Raw genomic sequence first — 26,401 nt, 5'->3', positions numbered from 1 at the left:
AACGCTATTTTTATCCATTACCAATTCAACATGTAATGAAATTATTTAAAAGTCTCAAACGTTTTCTCAAATTGTGATAAACTTGTCAAAAAAATCTTCAAATTTCAGAAAACCCTCCAAAAAGTATGGGTCTATTATGTAAAATTTGAGATATAACATTAAATTAGCTGATTTTAGGCAAAAATTGGGATTCATTTTTCCTAGACTTTTTTGAAATATAAGTCAAATCTGCCAATATGTGTCAATAGAAATATTGAAAAATTGTAAAATTATGTTTTCCGTAACAAAATGAAAATATCCTGATGCACAAAATATCTAGAAATTTCGTTTGCACTGAAAATAAGGAAGCTTAAGTGACGGTACTCTAAAACAACTGAGTTATGTAAAATGTTCATTTTCTTCTTAAAAACCATCCGCCACAAAATATAGTCCCATACTAAGCTCTGTAAATATGTAATTTTTCCTTTACTATTTTATTTAAGATAGTTTAATTGCCATTATAAAATTTTGATTTATGAGTAGAATCAATATATGATGCATAATTTCTAGAATAGAGGTGACCCAAAATGGCCACCCCAAAAAACAGAGGAACGAACATCTTTAAATAAGTAACAAAAAATTCATTTTTCAATGGAACTTCAAAAATTTGAAATGGAAGGTTATGAGGTTATTGAATCATAAATTTTTTTAAAAAAATGTTTATAAGCATACATTTCCAAAGGTTAATTTTACATTAAGATATCGATTCTCGTGTGGATCTTCTTCAATGCGGTAGACGTAACATTGTTTATTTTTTAATAAACAGTCCATATAATATATGAGTCATATCATAAAATTATAAGAACTTTCCATTGATACAAATATGAGACTCGTGCACGTGGTGTGTGTACGCATGTTTTGCTTAAATTTTCTTCGAGAATTTAACTAAAACACTGTCCCACTATCCCATGACGACAGTATATATTTGGGAGGGGACTGACCGGTTGGCAACCGGATCATTGTGACATTGAGCAGGTTTTACCTTTAAGCAACATAGTAACAATAGGACTAGTGGGTGGCTGGTGATCTTTTGACATCCGGGGAATGATCAGTAAAACACATTTTTAATCATAAACATATTCATACACATATGTGTTACATATTCAAACTCCCGTGCTTTGAATACAGTACTCGTGTGCATGAAACAATAGTCATAGAAATGACAATAATGATTGTAAAAAACAAGTAATTCATAATTCAGAATCATGAACGCCAGTGTACTTGTTTGGAACGAAGGGATAGCGATGAAGTTATTGCCCAACAATCTTATACTAATTGTTTATATGATAATAGGATTTTGTGGAAATGGTTTTGTCATATTTACTTACCTTTGTTCAAAACTCTGGCAAGAAGAGGAAAGATACTTTATACCTTACCTAAGTGCTGCTGATCTTTTCGCGTGTCTTGTTTGTGCATCTTTTGGAATCATTCTGAACTTGAATCAAGTAACCTTTGATGACTCGGTGCTGTGCAAAACTTGGTGGTTCTTCGCGGGATTTACAACTCTTCTGTCCACCTTCTACCTGGTAGTCATTGCTTTCCAAAGACTGAGGAAGCTCTGTCCATCGGAACGTAATGTCGCCATGGATTTAAGCCGCAGACGACTCACTGTTATATTTTTGGCGGCCGGATCCCTTCTCCTCTCTCTTCCCATGCCTTACTTTTATGGATCTGTTCCATTTAGTGACGTCAGAAGAAACTTAACTGGTCAGCGTTGTAGTCGACTATATGACGTGAACAGAACGTTTTCGTTGATGTATGGTTCAGTTTTAGTGGTTGTCGCACTGACAATCATTACCTCTTTATCTGTTGTATACTTTAAAATTGGTTATTTTGTTAGTGTACAACTGAAAAACTTAAAATGCAATAGTTCTTCAGCCACGAGAAACAATAATATTGTTATCAAATTATCCCTTATGTTTTTGTTAATTACTGTAATTTTCTTGATATGCTACATCCCAAAAGTAATTATTATGTTGCTGGAAGCAAACTATCCGATGTTTTGGGAGGAACTTTCTGATGATACCAGACCTTTTGTACTTTTTATATACAGAATGTTCATTATTAACAACATTGCCAATCCTTTCATATATGCCTTCTTGGACAAAGCATTTCTTTCCAATTTGAAAACTCTTCTTTGTTGTTAAGAGCCTTCTAATGGTAAATGCAATATACCAAAATCAAGACTATAGGTCTTTTAATGTTATTTTATTGTAATGTTAACTATCGTTATAATTATAATGGTAATACAAAAGTTTAAATTTTAATGAATATCAAAACAAATTTAAATTGAATTTTCTGAATTAAAGCAGTTTTTTTAAATATCAAATGTAATGATGCATTATATGTAAAGATAATTATATACTCAAAAAGTTTAAGTATTTATCAAGTGCAACAGTTTTTTTTATTAATTATTTCACAGTGTTTTCAGAAAACCAATTAACCACTACATGCATCTCAGGAAATGTTTCGCTTAACCCACTTAGAGGGAAGATAAAATACAAACAATGAGAGTTTATCATAAGATCAACACCCATTATAGGGCTATAAATCACAAGACTATTAATAAGCACCTTGGTCATCACCCACTCCTACATGAGTATTCTGTTCCTTAGCATCGACCTTACATTTCCGTAAAAGTTTAAGTACAGTCAGAGGAAAGTTGTATAGCTTTGTTTCACTATGTTTTGTAATATTTATTATAAATGATTCAGAAAAATGTAAGAATAAAAGACAAAGAAAAACAGGAGATCATGTTCATTGACTTAGGCTAACTTTTACCAAATTTTCAATTTTTTAATCTAAATTAAACCTGAAGTCTTAGAAAAAATGTGGACAAATTTCTCATTAAAAATATATTAAGGAGGCTAGGGGGTCAAAATATACGGTAATATGATATAAAAACCATCAGATTTAGCTGAAAATTTTATATGTGTTTTCTGAAGTTGTCAACTACTCTTTAGTAAAGAAAAATTTCATATATTTTAATATAAAATTTGATCATTTTCCATTATCTTTATATGGAGCTCTTCTTTAAAAGGAGGTCAATATTGTCTAAAATGGCAGCCACCCCCCAGCCCCCCTTAATATTTGTTTTGCAAACTTTAAAACAATAGGATCAGTAGACGCAAATCCGATTGAACCCCCACAAAAGAAACTTATTGTTATGCATCATCATTTTAATTTTTGATTTACTGGGTAAAATGTAAAATGTACTATTTTGCTTTGAAACGCAGGGACCTTTTTAGTCCTTTTAACAAAATAAACTGAAAATAAAGATTTGTACCGAAGGATTGGTGATAAACACTTTGGGATTTAATCATACATTCATGAAATAGGTAGTTTCCCAATCTACGTGGGTAAACAAGTACATTTTCACTTTTTCAGAAAGCAAAATAACATCCGTAATAATATCCTTTGCCATTGACAATAATACTTATAACCAAGACTCGATGTAGAAAAACCTCTTTTATACATACTTACAGTAAGCTAGTCTGATAAACAACTGTTTAAATTCATTACGTGCAGCCCTTCCTTTGCTAAGATGTTCCTCGACTTTCGATGGCTACTGTTAACCAATAAAAACACCCAAAATATTATAAATTTACAATACAATTCCGTAATATGTTTACCTCTTTAAAACAACAACTGACAAAATACCATTAAAATGTTCTAGAAGGTCTTTTCTGACGACCCTAGTTCAGAATCATTTTGTCAATTTTTATTTGTCGACAATAAAAAACCCCACAGTGTAACAATTCTTGTGTAGCGATCTTCGTGAGCGGATCAAAGGATCTGATTTTAATCAGATTGACACATGTACATTTATCGATTGTATAGATTAATTATCTTTTAAAGTACCTTTTTAAATTTTTTTTTCACAGTTCAAGTATATTATTTCTAACACAAATTATGAAAATGTGCACCCACTCTTATAACACTAATCAAAGTAATGGTCTGCTCTTTAAAGCTCACAAGCTTCTTTGGACGAATCTCTGAAAGCGAAGATTAGATGACACGATCGAAAGAATTGAGAAATATTCTTGAAAATCTTTTAAATAAAAGTACAGGTCCTCCACTGGTAATGGTGGTCTTAACAAGATCGGACGAAAACGAATAAATGTACATTTTCATCTATAAAGTACTATATAAAATATTTTTAGTTTTTTAAGCACATTTTATGCTAAAACTACTCTAAATCCTTAATATTCAAATTTCTTTACTATATGAAATCTTATTTTCAATAAAATACAAGTGCGGGTATAACAGATCTCCAGCATTTGGTCAAATAGACAAACGTTAACAAGAAAACATTTTTATTGGGAAAGATGGTTGTGAATATACAGACCATATAATGTTTAAGTAGAACATTGTTTTAGTGGAATATCTTTTCCCAACGAGTTAAAAATTACTATGACTTGGAAAAATTAACTGTGCAGATCAAATAAACTACTCTAGCTCATGGACACAGTTCAAAATATGCATGGAGAACCTCGATAAGCATTTTATATTGAAAATTTTTTATAAGCTTAGGAAAAATTGATATCGTCCACATTCAATACAATAGCTTTCATTTTTAATTATAGATCCAACATCTATGATTTTATGCTACAAACAAGATAAAGATTTGATTTGATAGGCAATATTGCGTTAATACTTTTGTAGTTATTCTTCACTGTGATTGATATGGTGATTAATAACATATCAAACTCTGCGAGAGTTACTAAATATTAAACAAAAGGCAGGAATTTGTAAATATATTTTAAAAGTAAATTCTCCTGAAATGGTTGTGCAATAAAAAGAGTCACATATCTCTATATATTCATTCACTAAGAAGTGAATATACACGAATAAACCAATAAGAAAAATATTTCAAGGATGCATAATTAAATCATATTTATTAAAAGTCGACTTTAGTTAAGCACAGACAACAAGCTTCATATTCATATTTGCCTTCATATTTACACTTCGACATATCTACAATAGAACATAACAAATATGAAATGTTTCAAGTTTCATTATTCATGCTACCACTTCACACAGTGATTGCTATTAGTCACAAAACTTTACAACATTTGTTTCAAAACAAATAAGTCAAGTGTCTCTTTTCTTTGTGCCTCTTTCATTTTTTTTCATTCCTATCAAGGAAGCACCGACAAAATGAAATATGAGAACAAAGTGAGAAAAGCGCTTCTTTTTCATTCAAAAATTATGTAATTTTACGAGTGTCAATTGTCAATAGTTCTAACTCCAATATGCTCCGTTTTCTTTACGTTTTAGTGATGGAAAAGATGCACAATAAAAATATCAAGGCATAAACAATCAAACAAACAAAGAGCAAAATGACACATGATAAAAAGAGCCAACGAAACTTTTTGCATGCAGGTACATGTAATCAACAATATTACACATTTACACATTTTTATCTATATTAATATTAAACATTTGATATATATATAAACTTCATAACTTGATAAACTGCAAATCTTTTCACAAATTAAAGTAGATCCAGTGTTCTGTGACGTCACACTTTTTTGTAAAACTTTGAATTCTTTAAAAATTGTGCAAGATAGTTATATTCATTTTATGTGAATATAATCACATGGATGTAATTAGAATTATTGGTAGGTTCAAGATAATTTCGCACTGAATTTTATACAAAATTTCCAAATGTTTATATATTTTATCCATGCAAAGGGGAAATAACTCTTTTTCTGACTTTTCTCTCAGTTGTATGTCTAAATGCTATAGTTTTTCTTATTCCAACGATTAATTTTAAAATATTTTTGTAATTTTAGTTTTCTGATAAAGTTGACATTAAAATTAAACAAGAAAAACAAATTTCTGTCTACAAGATTTTACTTTTAACAACAAAAAATACATTTTTCTAATGCTAAAATATGCTTTAGTTTATGTTTATCTGGCATCTCAAAAAGTGTGATGACATGCATATTTTTTCTAACAATTGGTGACATTTAAGTCTATTAAGTCGAAATCAGTTCGGTTTTTCAACTTTCCTCAGAGAATTTTACGAGTATGGAACTACCTTAAATGCAAAAACACTGAATCAGATTAAATAAAGCGATTGAATGCTCCAAACATGAGATATGAAACGTACATGTATATAAACGATAAATAGAAAAGAATATATCATTTTATTTGAAATAATATTAAATAAACTGTATTTTTGTTTACATGTATAATAAACATAAAGATTGACTAAATTAAAATAAAAATGCAAACAAAACACACGATAAACAATGCTGCATATCAAAAGACCAAAATAATATATAAAAAACTCTTTTATTTACAAATTCTAAACAACATCCTTATTTCTTTTAAAAACTGATGGTCCAGGAATGCATATATAATTGGATTTGTGATGTTATTAATGATATACATTCTGTATACAAAAAGCATACCAGCTCTGGCCGAATCTGAAAACTCCTCCCAGAACCTCGTGTTTCTTGCTTCCAACAGCATAATAATAACTTTTGGGATGTAACAAATAAGAAAAATAACAGTGATCAGCATAAACATTAGAGTAAATTTGTGAACAACTTTCTTGTTAGTTTGCTCTTTTCTCCGCTTTGCACTTGACTTAAACGTGTTTGGTTTCGATTCTTTAATTGTGTTTGTTGTCAGAACTACTCCGTTAGTGGGTTCTGTATTGTTTGTACCAGAGAGCTCGGTGTTGTCTGTCTCTACGGATTGGAATCCAGTGTCCGTTTCACTTAAGTGTCCATCACTACTGGAATGGTGTACCTGCGAGTTGTTGCTCTGACTTGGCTTTTCTGTGCCAATTTTATTCTCCTTCTTCCCTACTGCTTTGTTGTACTTAAAATGTTTGATAATAGTGTACCCTATTCTCGCGTAAAAGCAAATGAGGGAAATGATGATCGATATGGCAGTAAGTACAACAACGCCTCCGAATATCAACGACTCTGTTTTATTTACGGTTTTCAATCTACTACATCTCAGTCCAACGATTCCCTCTTCTTCGTTTGGAAAAGACACTGAACCATAGAAATATGTCATTGGGGCCGATAGAGCAAACGCGACGACCAAAACCATGCACATAGCAAAACGTTTCCATTTCAATGTCATTTGTCTTCCTAATGGTCTACAGACCTTAAGATACCGATGAATGGCAATGATCAATAATAAAAAGATTGAACAAAATGTTGTGTAGGCCGCGAAAAACCACCAGGCTTTACACAAACTATTGTTGGTGAACTGTGCCTGCATATTATTAAGAGCGATTCCGAATGAAGCACAAACGAGGGAAGCCCAAAAGTCTGCAGTGGCAAGAAATGGGATAAAATATCGTTCTTCTTTGTTTCCTTTCATCTTGAAGCCGTAGATCAGAATCACTGTAGAGTTTCCTAGCAGGCCTATAACGATGTACAGAGAAAGGATGACATTGTTGGGAGTCAGTCCTCTGGCTAGGTCACTGTTCCACTTGTCTAGCTTGTCCGATAGAATTGTGTCGTTATCCATTGCTTGTTAGAATGAGAAGTACCTTCCTGGTAAGCATGTATTTATACGTTTTTTCATTGCCATGCATCACTTACACTAGATTTGTCACGAGGGGCACATAACAGAAGAAAGAAGTTGTATTTTCCTTCGAAGGTGCATTGTCGCATAGCCTGAGGGTTTGTTTAAACTTCCTTAAGGCGCTGTCATTAAACATACATCAAAATTACTGTATAGTTTGTAAATATTTTCAATTGTTCAATTCAAGTATATTATTTAAAGTACATGTAATGTGTAGTATGGCGGAAACGGAAGTTATGTAAATAACAATATTATTTGATTAAGAAATATGAGATACAAATATTGAGAAGGTTTCAAAATCCTTAAAAAGTAAGATTTACGTCAGAAATTTGTAACAATAGTTTATGCTTAAGATGTTTCTATGAGAGAAGAAAGAGAGAGAAAGAGAGGAGAAAGAGGTCATCTTCATAAAAAATCACTGTATTCAGATCTACTGATATTTAGGCTTTCTTTTTTGTTTGAAGCAAAACAAAAATAATAGGAAGGTGTTCAATTATTTTGAATGTTATTCAAAGATTTCTTGTTTAAAATGCATGTTGTGGCATGTACATGTACCACAGAATAAGCCCGCCAACCAATAAATGAATGTTTATACATTTTGTGATATGTCATGGGACTTATTTCCTTCATTACTGACGCATAATATTGTACATATACAAATGACCGGAAGAGTTGGAGAAAATGAAAAAAATATAAATATATTTACAAACTGCTCAAAAATAAAGTAAACAAATTTTTCATTAAACTGTGCAAAAAGAAAAAAAAGAAGAAGCAAACGCATACTTCTAAAGGATAATGAATAAAATTAAACAAGGTAGATTATTTTGTTTTCAATCGGTGATAATTGATATTATATTGATTATATCTTAATCAATTTATTAAAAAATAAAGTGATTATAAGCGTTACATACAGAGTAAAGTAAGTAGGTGTTTTCTTTGTAGACTATGACTGAGTATAGGCGGAAACGTTATCTATCGCGCAAGCAAATCATATTTGCCATCGCCATGGTCTGGTGGTTTATATTTTTGTTTTACTTGTATCAATATTTGATTTAGTCATTGATATATTAAACACCCATTAAGCAATAATTTTGAAAAGAGATGTTTAAAGCTAAATGCAGTCGCCAGCCAGTTGTAATATATAATATATCTTTAAAAGCTATGAAGGACGTTAGAAAAAAGTTAAATTATTTACAAATGTACGTGTTTTAATTCATTCATTTGTTACAGATATGCTTAAACAAATCAGAATATTTATCTGTTGCATCAAAGGATATTAATGGAAACCCATTTTATCGAATCAATTCATAAGAAAATGCACAGGTAGATTTTGCCATCATATCAAACAAAAAAAAATGAATAATAAAATAGAAAATTAAATGCTTTCTCTGTTGTTTGGTTGTGATATTACCTGTTAGAATCGATAAATATCAATCGTCATCGGGTAATCCTTTTTTTTCGGGGGGGGGGGGATGATCGCAATCGTTATAACCGTTCGGAGCAATAACCAAAAATATCATTCCTTATATCTATTCCTTTTTATATCATCTTTAGAGAATAAATGTTACATGAAATATGCACGGTTCATGATAATAAAAAATGATCACCACAACATTTCATTATTAGCAAATTTACATTGTACAAGTTTACCTAGTTTCAATATCAATCGAATCATGATCATGATTATAACGGACCATGAATATTTAATGCATATTTATCATTATTATACAGACTTATAAGCTTCAAAATGCCAGTCCGTTTATACCCCTTTTTTCAGTTGCACACTTTTACAGTATAATAACTGTTACTCTAGAAACAAGACCCCTAACAACATAAAGACAAAAATATTAACATCAGGGTAGGATGACCTATTGCTTGATTTTTTCAAAACGCAGCCATAGCCTATTTATAAACATAAGGGGCTTAAACCAATGTAAATGATATTATTTTAGTTGGTTGTTGAGGATAGTACAACACAATTTACATTAAACTTAAACAAAATCTTTTTCTTCAAGCAATGATTCTGCTCGAATGTTTGGATACAACAGTCCAGTGGAATGACAAAAACGTCCTTTGGTATGACCTATATAGTATCCCCCACAGTTAACGATGAGTTGAAAATATTTTAATAAAATCAACTACAGGCCCTTCACAAAAAAATTACGTTCTTGAAAGATAGTAATAGTATTGAATGGCAATCAATCAAAATTGTCACTTCGAAGTCAAGAATCTACTTGATATGATAAGATTCAAATTTTAAATAGAGTATCAGATTATAATTGCTTTTCAGATTTGATAGAAGCACTTGGTTAAGTCATTAATAAGTGATCCGTATTATAAAATAGATTTGATTCGTGAATGATTAAATCTCTTAAAATATAAATTTCTCTATCTAATAACGTGTAAGTGTAGTTTTTATATCGTAACCAGCAAAATGCACAATGAATTCGAACGTATGTAAAAAAACATATATTAATTTAGAGGTGTAAATTATAACATAAAAAGTCATATATTCCTATTAACTTTCCTTGCAGCATTGATTCTATCTTTTCAACAAAAAACAATAAAAGCCATTTAAAAACTGTTTGATATTACATTTAAAATTGCAATATTAGAAGTTGACTTTAAGGAAGACAATATCTTTATACAGAGCAAAGTATACGCCCTTCCTCAAAACAGTGATTGTCATTAGTTATGTCGCTTTAAATAACTCATTTGAAGCTGCAAAGTGTTGTTCTTTTCATTTTTTGCGTCAAAGGAGAATCTAATTTAAACATAAGGTTTGAACGATCTATCAATATTAATTTAAAATGTTTCATATTTACGCGTTCACAGAAAACAAAAGAAAACAAATATTACTTTAAAAGATGGATTGTGCCCCCCCCCCCCATCCCCCAAAATTCAAAGTAACAATTTTGTGCTCTTCGATTTACTTTAAAATAAAGAGAGATGCCTCAACCAGATACAAGTACTCAGTTTTCAAACTATCAATTAATTTTAAGATTATTAAAATTTACCTCTGGAATAAAATTCATCTTCAAAAAATAGAAAAAAATGCATAAGCAATACGAGTCCTATACCTGTTTGTGGAAATTGTGAAAACAATGCACTGTTATGCAGAATATCGAACCCGAACATTAAAAAATTGGAATATAATAAATTATTTTCTGGAAAATATGTCAACCAGACGCTACAAAAATGTAAACTTGATCTGTAGTTTGACATTTTGAAGCTGTTCAGCAAATTTCATATTATTCCTCAAACGCATAAAGAAAAAAAGTGTGGAAAACTGAAGTAGGACAGACAGACGGACGGACGGACAGACAGACAGAAGGACTGACGGACGCAGAGGAAAGCTTTAGTCCCCTCCGGTGAAAACCGGTAGGGGACTAATAAAGGGTAAGAGTTATTATGAACATATTTTGCAAAACAATTTTACTTTTCTCGAGAACTTTTTGTCCATGAACGCATAAATAACTGGATTTATGATGTTATTGATTATGAAAAATCTGTACAGGAAAAGAACACCAGCTCTACCTGAATCTGAAAACTCCTCCCAGAATCTAGCATTTCTCGCTTCTAACAACTTGATTATTACTTTTGGAATATAACAAATTAGAAAGATAACAGTTATTAGCATAAAAACAAGAGTAATTTTGTGCACAACTCTCCTGTTCTGCTTTCTTCGCTTTGCACATGTCATGAACACGCTTTGTTTTGCATCTCCAGTTCTGCTTCCTGCAAGTATTTCTTCGTTGCTACTCAAGGATTTTAGTTCAGTGTCCATATTTCTCAGGCGTCCATTACTACATGAATGTACACCTTTCCTTTTGTTGTTCTGTCTTGGTTTCTCTGTGTTGTTGTAAGTTTTCTGTGTCTTGCTGTATTTAAAGTGTTTGATAATGGTATATCCTATCCTCAAGTACAAACAAATGAAGGAAAATATAACTATAATAATAGTGAGTACAGCGATGCCTACAATATCTGCGATGCTAATTTATGGGTGGTTTTCAATCTACTACATCTAAGTCCAACGATGTTTTCTTTTTCGTTTTTAAAAGAGACTGAACCATAGAAATAGGACATTGGAGCCGAGAGAGCAAATGCTATAATCAAAACCAGGCACATAGCAAAACGTTTCCATTTCAATGTCATTTGTTTTCTTTGCGGTCTGCAAATCTTTAAATATCGATGAATGGCAATAATCAAGAGTAAAAAGATTGAGCAAAATGTTTTGTTATACTTTCATGTTAAATACTGAAATCTGATTGGTTAAGACGCAGTTAATAATATTTACTATTACCCTCAGCGTTAGCAACGCACTTGGCAACGGGTAACATTAAAAAATGTTACATGCGCGAAAATTATGCGCGTACGGTTCGCTGTAGAATTCACGTTATTCCTATATAAAAGCAGTAAAATTTTCTTAAAAATTTTAAAAAAGACATTCAGTATAACAAAATAAATAGTGCCTGTTTGGGAGGATAACAGTTATTGACACCCCTCGAAAACCATTGTCAACCGACGCGAAGCGGAGGTTGACAATGGTTTTCGAGGGGTGTCAATTTCAACTGTTACCCTCCCAAACAGGCACTATTTATATAGTGTAAACCGCAAAAAACCACCAGGCTTTACATAAACTATCGTAGTTGAATCGTGCCTGCATCATATTTAAAGCAATTCCAAATTAGCCACAAACGATGGAAGCTGATAGGTCGGCAAATGCAAGAAATGGGATGAAATATCTATCTTCTTTGTTTCCTTTAATTTTGAAGCCGTAGATCAGAATCACTGTGGAGTTTCCTAGCAGACCTATAGCGATGTACAGTGAAAGGATGACATTGTTAGGAGTCAGTCGTCTGGCTAGGTCACTGTTCCATTTGTCAAGTTTGTCCGATAAAATTGTACCGTTATCCATGTTAACTTGTAATTCCTTGCAGTACATTAATTGCACTGAATAGGTCATGCACAGGCGCTAGATGAAAAAAAAATGCATTTCTTGATCAAATGTAAAAAGGAAGTTATCATAAAGTTTTAATTGATTTATGAAGTGTTTATAAGTAATTTAGAAATTAAAAAAACATTGAGGAGGGTATCAGAATTTACTTCAAGTTATAACCCTTATGTATTTAGTTTCCTTAACAAAGTTTAAAAGTAGCTTATCTTAAACATAAATCCCAATATTTTTGCAACATTTTTTAGTATTATGGTGAAAATCGACAAATCAATAAAAAAAATCTTTACTTGTGTTTGTAATTGCGTGGACCCTGAGGTCCACGCAAAAAATATATAAGCGAGGTTAAACCGGATGCTATGGAGAAAATTCAGCCTGCGCATGAGCTAGCCTGGTTCCTGTGTGTAATGGGTAGCTCAGGGAACCAGGCTAGCACACGTGTATCTGAATCGGGATCGGGATTCCGTGCCATATGCACACATAAGTTCAAAGGCGCTGTAATTGTAAAGTTGTCGGTAAACAGTACAGAAACAAAGTATTCCTTTAAAAATGATTGGCATGTGATATGAACTATCAGTATCATGAAATAAGTTAATGTTATGCCAAAACTACAACATGCATCAAATAGCATAATTTGCAATGTTTTGTTGTTTTCCGAATACTCAAGTAACTTAACTTTACTTTTATAGTAGGCGAGGCTAGAGAACTTCCCGATTAAATTTTTTAAGCATTTAAGAATGATTGAATAATTATGTCACTGTATAAAAGTTTAAATCTCAAGAAAAATGCATCATATGAATATGAAATTTTTAATTTACACAAAGCTGTCACTGCATAGTTAACAAAGTAGTGCGAATCGTAATGTGTGCGCAAATAGTAGAATTCACCGGATGCCTTATACTGTACATGCAAATTTCATTCATAGATAGATTATAGTTAATTTAGAAGTATGAATCCTTTAAATTCTGAGATAAAAAGTCAGGGCTATACAAACATGTATACGTAATATAACGTACAAATTTAGTGGTTAAAAGCAGAGGGCTAGAGTCGGTGGAATCTCTGATAATCTTAAGGCTTTCACTTTTTCGTTGGAAACACATACAAATGGTCCACGTATTGTTGTCCTTTTTTAAAGGACAGCAACTTGTCTTATAATAGAGAGCTTTTGCAAACCAACGTGTACGCTTACGTGTTGAACGGAAAAATAAGTGTATTGCGTCATCAGTTTTTGTAATGACGAATCTCTACACGTATGGACACGAATGAACATGCCTGTAGATTGCAAAATACACGTAAGGTCCAACTTGTAGCTTATATTTACTTGTTGGCTATTTATATAAACAAGTATAATATGAGAGAAATTACCGTTGAACACTCGCTTAACTGAAATATTTAAGGAAATGTTTCTTGTACATAAGTATTAGATCGTATGTTTATTCAATTCAAATATCTTCAAACTTACCAAAACTGACCATACCTTATTTGGCATCTTGCCACCCTACCAATAATTTTTTTTTGGTTAAATAATTAATATCATTAATGTTCTGATAAATAACTAGTTTTAATATTTCCTTTATCTAATTAGGTAAAAAGGTCAAAATGAACATCATCTGTACATCACCTATAATATGTTTACCTTCTAAAAATCAAAAATACAATGTACATTTGTCCATACTAAATAATTCATTTGTCCAAACTAATAACTTTTTGGCTCAAACAAATGCCTTATTTGCTCCCAAAAATAATTTGATAGTCCTAAGAATAAATTCAAATTCAAGCTTAATGAACTATAAAAGGTTCTTGGGTGGAACCATGAGGAGGGAAAATATTAATGAGACAGAAATATTTGCAATTAATTTAATTATTAACATACATGTAATTTAATTAATAAAGAAATTTCGATATCAAATTCCATGAGTCTTAAAACATCGTGCGACTGACATAAGCAAATAAATCAATACTGCATTCATGTATGTACGAATTTTAATGCAACTGATGCATCGTTGATGCACTAACTAAACAGGAAGAAACCATCCTTTAGTAATTTTTAATGAACGCCCAATTCACAAAAATATTTCATGGGAAAATGCACAAAGGTTTTGCAATATTGAATGGAAATACATATCATTTTATATAAACAGTTATCATGTTATCTTAACAATTTATCAAAAACGAAAACCAATATACAATAAATATTTGTTTCTAAAATACAATTCAAAATATAAAAAAAGAATTAAGCGTAATATTAATAATTTTAAGAATCATTTGTACCTTAGAAATTTAATAAGATTGCTTTGAAATATCCAGTTATTCTTTAAAGATAAGTTAACCCTATATTGAAGAAGAAAGCAAAATCAATACAACTCAATGCTCGGTCGTTCATTATACAGGGGGATGAAAAAGGGAAACATTCCTATTTGTTATGATAAACGTTTTTTATAACATAATCTTTCATATGCTTTACTTAAAATGTTAACTTAAAGGTGAATTTTTATCGTAAAAAAAGATAACAAAATAAAATTGTGTAGCAAACTTAAATATATTTTAATATTATTAATAACTATGAAAACATTTCATTATTTTTACAAAACTCGTGTTGTTATTAGAATCTTTGTTTACGTTTTATCCACATCAATTTATAAAGTGCATGTAGGATCTTTCTTGTACTTACATGTTTATCGAATTTTTCTTTGCTTGATGTAAACAAGTTGTATGCTGAAAAGTAGGTAAATTTAATGAAATAATTTTTTTAAAAATTGTGTTTATTTATATCTGATGTAAGATCGACGGACATTAAAAACAATGGCATGTGCTGAATAATAAGTGAATGGAAATCACAAGTATCGTATACTTTATAGTAAGTGGATTTTTTGGATAAAGCAAAATCAGCATTTTTTCTTTTTCTTCAACGCACCTATTTTGTTAAACATTTATTGTATAACTTTGAAATCAGCATCTAAAACAACTGCGATGGGAGTACTAAAAAAATATAAACCAAACTTAATATGCAATTGTTTACATAAACAATTTCGATTTTTTAAGTGTACCCTTTTAAACGTTAAAACATTAAGTATGTGTTGCTCTCAGACAGATTGGATACCTGAATATATTGACCCTCGCTAGGAGGGAGGTGGGGGAATCAGCTGTTCAATATTAAACAAAAAGGCATTGTCATTTCGAAGTCAAGAATCTACTTGATATGATAAGTTTCAAATTTTAAATAGAGTATCAGATGATAATTGCTTTTCAGATTTAATAGAAGCACTTGGTTAAGTCATTCATAAGTGATCCGTATTATAAAATGGATTTGATTCGTGAATGATTTAATCTCTTAAAATATAAATTTCTCTATCTAATAACGTTTAAGTGTAGTTTTTAATATCGTAATCAGCAAATGCACAATGTATTCGGACGTATGTAAAATATGACATAAAAAGTCATATATTCCTATTAACTTTCCTTGCAGCATTGATTCTATCTTTTCAACAAAAAACAATAAAGGCCATTTAAAAACGGTTTGATATTACATTTAAAATTGCAATCTTTGAAGTTGACTTTAAGGAAGACAATATCTTTATACAGAGCAAAGTATACGCCCTTCCTCAAAACAGTGATTGTCATTAGTTATGTCGCTTTAAATAACTCATTTGAAGCTGCAAAGTGTTGTTCTTTTCATTTTTTGCGTCAAAGGAGAATCTAATTTAAACCTCAAAAACATAAGGTTTGAACGATCTATCAATACTACTTTAAAATGTTTCATATTTTACGCGTTCACAGAAAACAAAAGAAAACAAATATTACTTTAAAAGATGGATTGTGCCCCCCCCCCCCCACCCATCCCCAAAATTCAAATGTGTCGAAGTGTCGGTTTTGAACAATTTTGTGCTCTTCGATTTACTTTAAAATAAAGAGAGATACCTCAACCAGATACAAGTACTCAGTTTTCAAACTATCAATTAATTTTAAGATTATTAAGATTTACCTCTGGAATAAATTTCTTATTAAAAAATAGAAAAAAACTCAACATAATACATGTATTAAGTTCAGAATAAACTAACCAAGATAATTGTCAAAATTAACAAACGTGAAACATATTTGTCATAAACATTTTGATTAAGTAAAAACAATGACGTAATTCATTGCATAGTTAAACATCAGTGGCACTTGCACTTCTAAGGGTAGTTTAGGGTTAGGGTTATTACGCACATATTTTGCATAACAATTTTACTTTTCTCGAGAACTGTTTGTCCATGAACGCATAAATAACTGGATTTATGATGTTGTTGATTATGAAAAATCTGTACAGGAAAAGAACACCAGCTCTACCTGAATCCGAAAACTCCTCCCAGAATCTAGCATTTCTCGCTTCTAACAACATGATTATTACTTTTGGAATATAACAAATTAGAAAGATAACAGTTATTAGCATAAAAACAAGAGTAATTTTGTGCACAACTCTCCTGTTCTGCTTTCTTCGCTTTGCACATGTCATGAACACGCTTTGTTTTGCATCTCCAGTTCTGCTTCCTGCAAGTATTTCTTCGTTGCTACTCAAGGATTTTAGTTCAGTGTCCATATTTCTCAGGCGTCCATTACTACATGAATTTACACCTTTCCTTTTGTTGTTCTGTCTTGGTTTCTCTGTGTTGTTGTAAGTTTTCTGTGTCTTGCTGTATTTAAAGTGTTTGATGATGGTATATCCTATCCTCAAGTACAAACAAATGAAGGAAAATATAACTATAATTATAGTGAGTACAGCGATGCCTCCAAATATCTGCGATGCTAATTTATGGGTGGTTTTCAATCTACTACATCTAAGTCCAACGATGTTTTCTTTTTCGTTTTTAAAAGAGACTGAACCATAGAAATAGGTCATTGGAGCCGAGAGAGCAAATGCTATAATCAAAACCAGGCACATAGCAAAACGTTTCCATTTCAATGTCATTTGTTTTCTTTGCGGTCTGCAAATCTTTAAATATCGATGAATGGCAATGATCAAGAGTAAAAAGATTGAACAAAATGTTGTGTAGGACGCGAAAAACCACCAGGCTTTACACAAACTATTGTTGTTGAACTGTGCCTGCATCATATTAAGAGCAATTCCGAATGAGCCACAAACGAGGGAAGCCCAAAAGTCTGCAGTCGCAAGAAACGGGATAAAATATCGTTCTTCTTTTTTTCCTTTAATTTTGAAGCCGTAGATCAGAATCACTGTGGAGTTTCCTAGCAGACCTATAGCGATGTACAGTGAAAGGATGACATTGTTGGGAGTCAGTCCTCTGGCTAGGTCACTGTTCCATTTGTCAAGTTTGTCCGATAAAATTGTACCGTTATCCATGTTAACTTGTAAATCCTTGCAGTACATTAATTGCACTGAATAGGTCATGCACATGCGCTAGATGAAAAAAAATGCATTTCGTGATCAAATGTAAAAAGGAAGATATCATAAAGTTTTAATTGATTTATGAAGTGTTTATAAGTAATGTAGAAATTAAAAAAACATTGAGGAGGGTATCAGAATTTACTTCAAGTTATAACCCTTATGTATTTAGTTTCCGTAACAAAGTTTAAAAGTAGCTTATCTTAAACATAAATCCCAACATTTTTGCAACATTTTTTAGTATTATGGTGAAAATCAACAAATCAATAAAAAAAATCTTTACTTGTGTTTGTAATCTTATAATAGAGAGCTTTTGCAAACCAACGTGTACGCTTACGTGTTGAACGGAAAAATAAGTGTATTGCGTCATCAGTTTTTGTAATGACGAATCTCTACACGTATGGACACGAATGAACATGCCTGTAGATTGCAAAATACACGTAAGGTCCAACTTGTAGCTTATATTTACTTGTTGGCTATTTATATGAACAAGTATAATATGAGAGAAATTACCGTTGAACACTCGCTTAACTGAAATATTTAAGGAAATGTTTCTTGTACATAAGTATTATATCGTATGTTTATTCAATTCAAATATCTTCAAACTTACCAAAACTGACCATACCTTATTTGGCATCTTGCCACCCTACTCATAATTTTTTTTTGGTTAAATAATTAATATCATTAATGTTCTGATAAATAACTAGTTTTAATATTTCCTTTATCTAATTAGGTAAAAAGGTCAAAATGAACATCATCTGTACATCACCTATAATATGTTTACCTTCTAAAAATCAAAAATACAATGTACATTTGTCCATACTAAATAATTCATTTGTCCAAACTAATAACTTTTTGGCCCAAACAAATGCCTTATTTGCTCTCAAAAATAATTTGATAGTCCTAAGAATAAATTCAAATTCAAGCTTAATGAACTATAAAAGGTTCTTGGGTGGAACCATGAGGAGGGAACATATTAATGAGACAGAAATATTTGCAATTAATTTAATTATTAACATACATGTAATTTAATTAATAAAGAAATTTCGATATCAAATTCCATGAGTCTTAAAACATCGTGCGACTGACATAAGCAAATAAATCAATACTGCATTCATGTATGTACGAATTTTAATGCAACTGATGCATCGTTGATGCACTAACTAAACAGGAAGAAACCATCCTTTAGTAATTTTTAATGAACGCCAAATTCACAAAAATATTTCATGGGAAAATGCACAGAGGTTTTGCAATATTGAATGGAAATACATATCATTTTATATAAACAGTTATCATGTTATCTTAACAATTTATCAAAAACGAAAACCAATATACAATAAATATTTGTTTCTAAAATACAATTCAAAATATAAAAAAAGAATTAAGCGTAATATTAATAATTTTAAGAATCATTTGTATCTTAGAAATTTAATAAGATTGCTTTGAAATATCCAGTTATTCTTTAAAGATAAGTTAACCCTATATTGAAGAAGAAAGCAAAATCAATACAACTCAATGCTCGGTCGTTCATTATACAGGGGGATGAAAAAGGGAAACATTCCTATTTGTTATGATAAACGTTTTTTATAACATAATCTTTCATATGCTTTACTTAAAATGTTAACTTAAAGGTGAATTTTTATCGTAAAAAAAGATAACAAAATAAAATTGTGTAGCAAACTTAAATATATTTTAATATTATTAATAACTATGAAAACATTTCATTATTTTTACAAAACTCGTGTTGTTATTAGAATCTTTGGTTACGTTTTATCCACATTATTTATAAAGTGCATGTAGGATCTTTCTTGTACTTACATGTTTATCGAATTTTTCTTTGGTTTATGTAAACAAGTTGTATGCTGAAAAGTAGATAAATTTAATGAAATTATTTTTTTTAAAAATTGTGTTTATTTATATCTGATATAAGATCGACGGGTATTAAAACAATGGCATGTGCTGAATAATAAGTGAACGGAAATCACAAGTATCGTATACTTTATAGTAAGTGGATTTTTTGGATAAAGCAAAATCAGCATTTTTTCTCTTTCTTCAACGCACCTATTTTGTTAAACATTTATTGTATAACTTTGAAATCAGCATCTAAAACAACTGCGATGGGAGTACTAAACAAATATAAACCAAACTTGATATGCAATTGTTTACATAAACAATTTCGATTTTTTAAGTGTACCCTTTTAAACGCTAAAACATTAAGTATGTGTTGCTCTCAGACAGATTGGATACCTGAATATATTGACCCTCGCTAGGAGAAAGGTGGGGGAATCAGCTGTTCAATATTAAACAAAAAGGCATTGTCATTTCGAAGTCAAGAATCTACTTGATATGATAAGTTTCAAATTTTAAATAGAGTATCAGATGATAATTGCTTTTCAGATTTGATAGAAGCACTTGGTTAAGTCATTCATAAGTGATCCGTATTATAAAATGGATTTGATTCGTGAATGATTTAATCTCTTAAAATATAAATTTCTCTATCTAATAACGTTTAAGTGTAGTTTTTATATCGTAATCAGCAAATGCACAATGTATTCGAACGTATGTAAAAAATACATATATTAATTTAGAGGTGTAAAATATGACATAAAAAGTCATATATTCCTATTAACTTTCCTTGCAGCATTGATTCTATCTTTTCAACAAAAAACAATAAAAGCCATTTAAAAACGGTTTGATATTACATTTAAAATTGCAATCTTTGAAGTTGACTTTAAGGAAAACAATATCTTTATACAGAGCAAAGTATACGCCCTTCCTCAAAACAGTGATTGCCATTAGTTATGTCGCTTTAGATAACTCATTTGAAGCTGCAAAGTGTTGTTCTTTTCATTTTTTGCGTCAAAGGAGAATCTAATTTAAATCTCAAAAACATAAGGTTTGAACGATCTATCAATATTACTTTAAAATGTTTCATATTTTACGCGTTCACAGAAAACAAAAGAAAACAAATATTACTTTAAAAGATGGATTGTGCCCCCCCCCCCCCCACCCATCCCCAAAATTCAAATGTGTCGAAGTGTCGGTTTTGAACAAGTTTGTGCTCTTCGATATACTTTAAAATAAAGAGAGATACCTCAACCAGATACAAGAACTCAGTTTTCAAACTATCAATTAATTTAAGATTATTAAGATTTACCTCTGGAATAAATTTCTTATTAAAAAATAGAAAAAAACTCAACATAATACATGTATTAAGTTCAGAATAAACTAACCAAGATAATTGTCAAAATTAACAAACGTGAAACATATTTGTCATAAACATTTTGATAAAGTAAAAACAATGACGTAATTCATTGCATAGTTAAACATCAGTGGCACTTGCACTTCTAAGGGTAGTTTAGGGTTAGGGTTATTACGTACATATTTTGCATAACAATTTTACTTTTCTCGAGAACTTTTTGTCCATGAACGCATAAATAACTGGATTTATGATGTTGTTGATTATGAAAAATCTGTACAGGAAAAGAACACCAGCTCTACCTGAATCCGAAAACTCCTCCCAGAATCTAGCATTTCTCGCTTCTAACAACATGATTATTACTTTCGGAATATAACAAATTAGAAAGATAACAGTTATTAGCATAAAAACAAGAGTAATTTTGTGCACAACTCTCCTGTTCTGCTTTCTTCGCTTTGCACATGTCATGAACACGCTTTGTTTTGCATCTCCAGTTCTGCTTGCTGCAAGTACTTCTTCGTTGCTACTCAAGGATTTTAGTTCAGTGTCCATATTTCTCAGGCGTCCATTACTACATGAATTTACACCTTTCCTTTTGTTGTTCTGTCTTGGTTTCTCTGTGTTGTTGTAAGTTTTCTGTGTCTTGCTGTATTTAAAGTGTTTGATAATGGTATATCCTATCCTCAAGTACAAACAAATGAAGGAAAATATAACTATAATTATAGTGAGTACAGCGATGCCTCCAAATATCTGCGATGCTAATTTATGGGTGGTTTTCAATCTACTACATCTAAGTCCAACGATGTTTTCTTTTTCGTTTTTAAAAGAGACTTAACCATAGAAATAAGTCATTGGAGCCGAGAGAGCAAATGCTATAATCAAAACCAGGCACATAGCAAAACGTTTCCATTTCAATGTCATTTGTTTTCTTTGCGGTCTGCAAATCTTTAAATATCGATGAATGGCAATGATCAAGAGTAAAAAGATTGAACAAAATGTTGTGTAGGACGCGAAAAACCACCAGGCTTTACACAAACTATTGTTGTTGAACTGTGCCTGCATCATATTAAGAGCAATTCCGAATGAGCCACAAACGAGGGAAGCCCAAAAGTCTGCAGTCGCAAGAAACGGGATAAAATATCGTTCTTCGTTTCCTTTCATTTTGAAGCCGTAGATAAGAATCACTGTTGAGTTTCCTAGGAGACCTGTGGATATGTAAAGTGATAGGATGACATTGTTGGGAGTCAGTCCTCTGGCTAGGTCACTGTTCCATTTGTCTAATTTGTCCGATAGAATTGTGTCGTTATCCATTGCCCGATGATTTGAAGATACCTTCCTGGTAAGCATGCATTTATCTGCTTTTTCATTTTTATGCAGCAATTGCAGTTTGATTTGCCATGTGGAAACATTCGACGGAAGGAAAATGTTTTCTTCCGTTTAAAATTGATGGACATATTTAAATTTCATAATTGACAAAAGGTTCATTTGATTGATGCAAATAAAGAGGAAATATAATGTAAATAGGCATAAAACACATGTTTAAAGGCTTATTTAGAATATAAAACTAAAGTATGAGAATTATTCTGATACAGACCTTTCAATGTTTCTTTACTTTTTAAACAAGCAATTGTTGTAATGGGAATAGATTGACTATGGATTAAAATTAAAGACATTTTAAGTCTATAGCTAGAAGCATCTTTTATCTAAATTCAATACTAATGCACATTAGTTGTTTAAATTCAAAATTCAATTTTTTTGAGATGTTTCATGTCCTGTTTCGTTTCCTTTTGCTTTTCTATGTAATCGCCTTTTCTATGTAAGCTACACATTTAAGCACGAAAAATGTGTCGTGATAAGAATAAGTAAATTATATATATAGTAGAATAGGCGCTTACCTTGTGAATGTGCAAATGTGATATTTTTAGAATACATGTAAATCAAATTCTAAAACAACAGAGCTTAGTTTGGTTTTTCAAACATTAACGGTTTAATTAGGACACAGGTTACATGGGATTTGCAAAGGTCTACATGAATACTGAAATTAAGTTGCATGATACATAGGGATGTACGCATATTTAGCAACAAGTATGTAATATTTTGATTTGTTTTGAAAACCTTCTGTCCAGAAATGCATATATAAACGGATTTATGATGTTATTCAAAATATAAATTCTATAAACAAATAATAATACAGATCTCTCTGTATTTGAAAACTTCTCCCAAAACGACAAGTCCCTTGCTTCCATTAACATGACGATCGCCTTAGGGATGAAACAGATCAAGAATATGACTGTAATAAGCATAAACATCAAAGTGAATTTATAAATGACTCTTTTTTGATTTCTCGTTTTTGTACTCGATACCTTGGGTCGAAAGTTTTCTCCATTGTTGTCTGTCTGTGTGACTACCTCAGTATTAGGACATGTTGGTTGGGGAACAGTTGTCGACCCTGTATCACCAGTTTTATTCTCAGTATCGTTGGAAGGAGTCAACTGGGGAACAGTTGTCGACCCTGTATCCCCAGATTTATTCTCAGTGTCGTTGGAAGGAGTGTCGCGTCCCGTAAAGCTGTTGAACGCACCACCTTCAGAGCTCTTGGCTGTTCTGAGGTGAACAATGATTTTGGTATACTTAAAATGTTTACGAATAGTAAGTCCTATTTTGGAATATAACCATACTAGAGAAATTATATTCGTTAAGAGGATAAGAAGAAGCACACCTCCAAAAACGAGTGATTCCGTTTTATTTGCTGATTCCAGCCTGCTGCAACGATGTCCATAGATACTCAATTTCTCATTCAGAAAGGGATCGGATCCATAAAAATTGGTCAGAGACACATATAGAGTAAATGCAATGGTTAATACCATACACATCGCAAATCTTTTCCATGTACGGGTCATTTGTCTCCCGAGAGGTTTGCAGACTTTAAGATATCTGTGGACTGCGATGATAAGCAGGAAGAGCGCGGATGTTAAAGTTGAAAAGGCCGAGAAAAACCACCATGTCTTACACAAATGGTCATTATCGAAAGTCGCCTGCATCATATTCTGAGCGATTGCAAAAGACGCATTTATCAAAGACGCCCAAAGGTCCACCATGGCGAGAAACGGAATAAAATATCTCTCCTCCTTGTTGCCTTTCATTTTGAAGCTGTAAATAAAAATGACTATAGAGTTTCCCAAAACACCGGCCACCATGTACAAAGACAATATGATGTTGTTAGGAATCAAACTCTGTGCTATCTCATGGTTCCATTCTTTCACTTTATACGAAACGTCAGATGTTACGTTGTCCATTTTCTAGAGTCAAACATTAGGTACAGATACAGATTTACGACCAATTGAAATATGTCATTGTATAAACACACGGAAATGCTTCTTTAAAAAAAAATTCACTGTTATGCGTGATTTTTTTTTTTTATTTCACAATAGATGAATAACTTATCTATTATAAAGAGGAAGTATTTGGTAGTTTTGATACATATGAAATTGATATTTAATACTGTTCAGGAAATAATTTATTTACTATTATATAAAAAAGTACATTTTTAATACTTTTCATGTGAGCGAATGAAAAATGAGAATTTCTTCACTGCAATTGAATTCATCGAAGCTGATTAAACCACTGTAAGTTCTAGCAGAAAATATTAATAGTTGATGGTTATGAGAGACAGAAATAGATGTCGGGAGTTAAAGTTAACGTTTTATTTAAATATTTCAATTCATGACCAAAAGAGTTCCACTTTCTCGCTATTTTATGTAATCTAGATAATTTATTATTCAATCAAATCAATATTTTAAAGACATTTATTAATCATTGCTTAACAACAAAAAATCCACTGATTTATTGAATGTTTGATACATGCCGATTTGACAAAATCCAATGGTAAAATGGGCTTTTCATAAATTGATAATACAGACAATTTTTTTAAATTTCGAAATATTAATATGCATTAATAAACAATGTGCATTATTTATCAATAAAAATTTCAGAATCGCCTTGTTTTGCCTTCGTTTTACATATTTTTAATCCAGTTTTAGAGGTAAAATTTACAATATTCAGCAACTTTTAATGTGCATAATTTTGTAGCAAGTGTTTGGTGTATTTTGTTGTTGCGATTAAATATTACATTACGTAGACTCTTTAAAGAGCATAAATTACATATTAAAGTTAAACCTATATGATTAAAGATGTCAAATCGTACACAACTGGACGTTAACTCTCAAGTTAATATAAATTAGATATATAAAGCAAAAATGGGCAGGTTAACTTGTACGTCCATTTGAGAGTTATTGGAACGTTTGTGCTTGTTGCATACATATATCTATGCGATATACATCGCAACAATCCTCTCAGACTGCTGTCGATTTTTTATCAGCATTCCACTCCATCTCAAAGACCAAATAGAGCGCGGCAAGCGCGCTGGGTTCCGTTCGTCATCGAAATCAAGAATATTGTTTTGCCTAGATGGTTAATGGGTTAACGTCCTTGCCACTCACTGCTATGAGAGTGGGTCTCGAAGGTCATGAGTTCAAACCCAGGCCGGGACGGAGGTGCTGTATTTTTCAAATTCATTATGAGCAGATGTATGTCAATTCGAGAGTTATTGGGATGTGTGTGCTCATAGGAGCGGTACAACCCGACCACGCCCCTCCACTTCGTATCAGGTCTGATTTTATGAATAATATACTCAGTCTTGTTTAGCACAAATTAAATGCTTTACATAAAAAACATAAATCCTTGTCACATTATTGTGGTAAATCTTGATCATTCCATCGAAGCCTAAATTGGTGTTCATGGCTCAAATTGAAGGACTTAAACAATTTTTCTTTGGTGGAGAAACCAGACAGTTTACATTTACCGGAACATTATTGAGCATCGGATATTTATTTAGTATTTTCGTGTGTCATTTTATCAAGACAAAGAGTTTTAATGGAGTCTTTCCCTGTGACATCAAAGTATCGTGTGAATTCTTTGGATAAAAAGGTTTTGTGAAATGCTAAACAAGAGAAAATATGTTACGTGCAAATGCAAATGTTTTATGAAACATAAAAAAATGAGCTTTTTGGTATCAAAGTATTATACGTCTTATTTTATCAATCAAATTTGTTACGAAATATTTTAATTAATGTTTCAGTTGCACGTCTTTTCATTGAATAGATCTTCAACTGATACAATGTACTAATCTCCTAAACCGGAAGATACAATCCATATGTTCATGAACACAAATAATATATTACAGAGTGTTGATACACGCCCTTTTCACACGAAT

The 26,401-nt window shown here is 31.4% G+C and overlaps 3 protein-coding genes across 3 annotated transcripts; all 3 read right to left on the bottom strand.

The window, feature by feature from the left end:
- Window positions 1–4,920: 4,920 nt before the first annotated feature.
- On the bottom strand, window positions 4,921–7,658 carry LOC136273062 (galanin receptor 2b-like). The gene has a single exon (XM_066076869.1). It carries the CDS (start codon window positions 7,537–7,539, stop codon window positions 6,343–6,345), a length of 1,197 nt encoding a protein of 398 aa, XP_065932941.1. The 5' UTR covers window positions 7,540–7,658; the 3' UTR covers window positions 4,921–6,342.
- A 2,997-nt stretch (window positions 7,659–10,655) lies between these two features.
- LOC136271613 (platelet-activating factor receptor-like) lies at window positions 10,656–12,554 on the bottom strand. The gene is made up of 4 exons (XM_066071963.1): window positions 12,292–12,554; window positions 12,185–12,189; window positions 11,596–11,838; window positions 10,656–11,563 (listed from the first exon to the last, which is right to left on the bottom strand). The coding sequence occupies exons 1-4, from the start codon at window positions 12,539–12,541 to the stop codon at window positions 11,006–11,008; spliced, it is 1,056 nt and encodes a 351-aa protein (XP_065928035.1). The 5' UTR covers window positions 12,542–12,554; the 3' UTR covers window positions 10,656–11,005.
- Window positions 12,555–20,928: 8,374 nt separating this feature from the next.
- LOC136273061 (cholecystokinin receptor-like) lies at window positions 20,929–24,547 on the bottom strand. Its single transcript, XM_066076868.1, has one exon. The coding sequence runs from the start codon at window positions 24,423–24,425 to the stop codon at window positions 23,205–23,207; it is 1,221 nt and encodes a 406-aa protein (XP_065932940.1). The 5' UTR covers window positions 24,426–24,547; the 3' UTR covers window positions 20,929–23,204.
- Between the last annotated feature and the right edge of the window lie 1,854 nt (window positions 24,548–26,401).

Source organism: Magallana gigas, chromosome 2, assembly GCF_963853765.1.
Source record: "Magallana gigas chromosome 2, xbMagGiga1.1, whole genome shotgun sequence".
In the NCBI taxonomy this organism is placed as follows: domain Eukaryota; kingdom Metazoa; phylum Mollusca; class Bivalvia; order Ostreida; family Ostreidae; genus Magallana; species Magallana gigas.
This window is presented reverse-complemented; position numbering and strand designations above follow the sequence as displayed.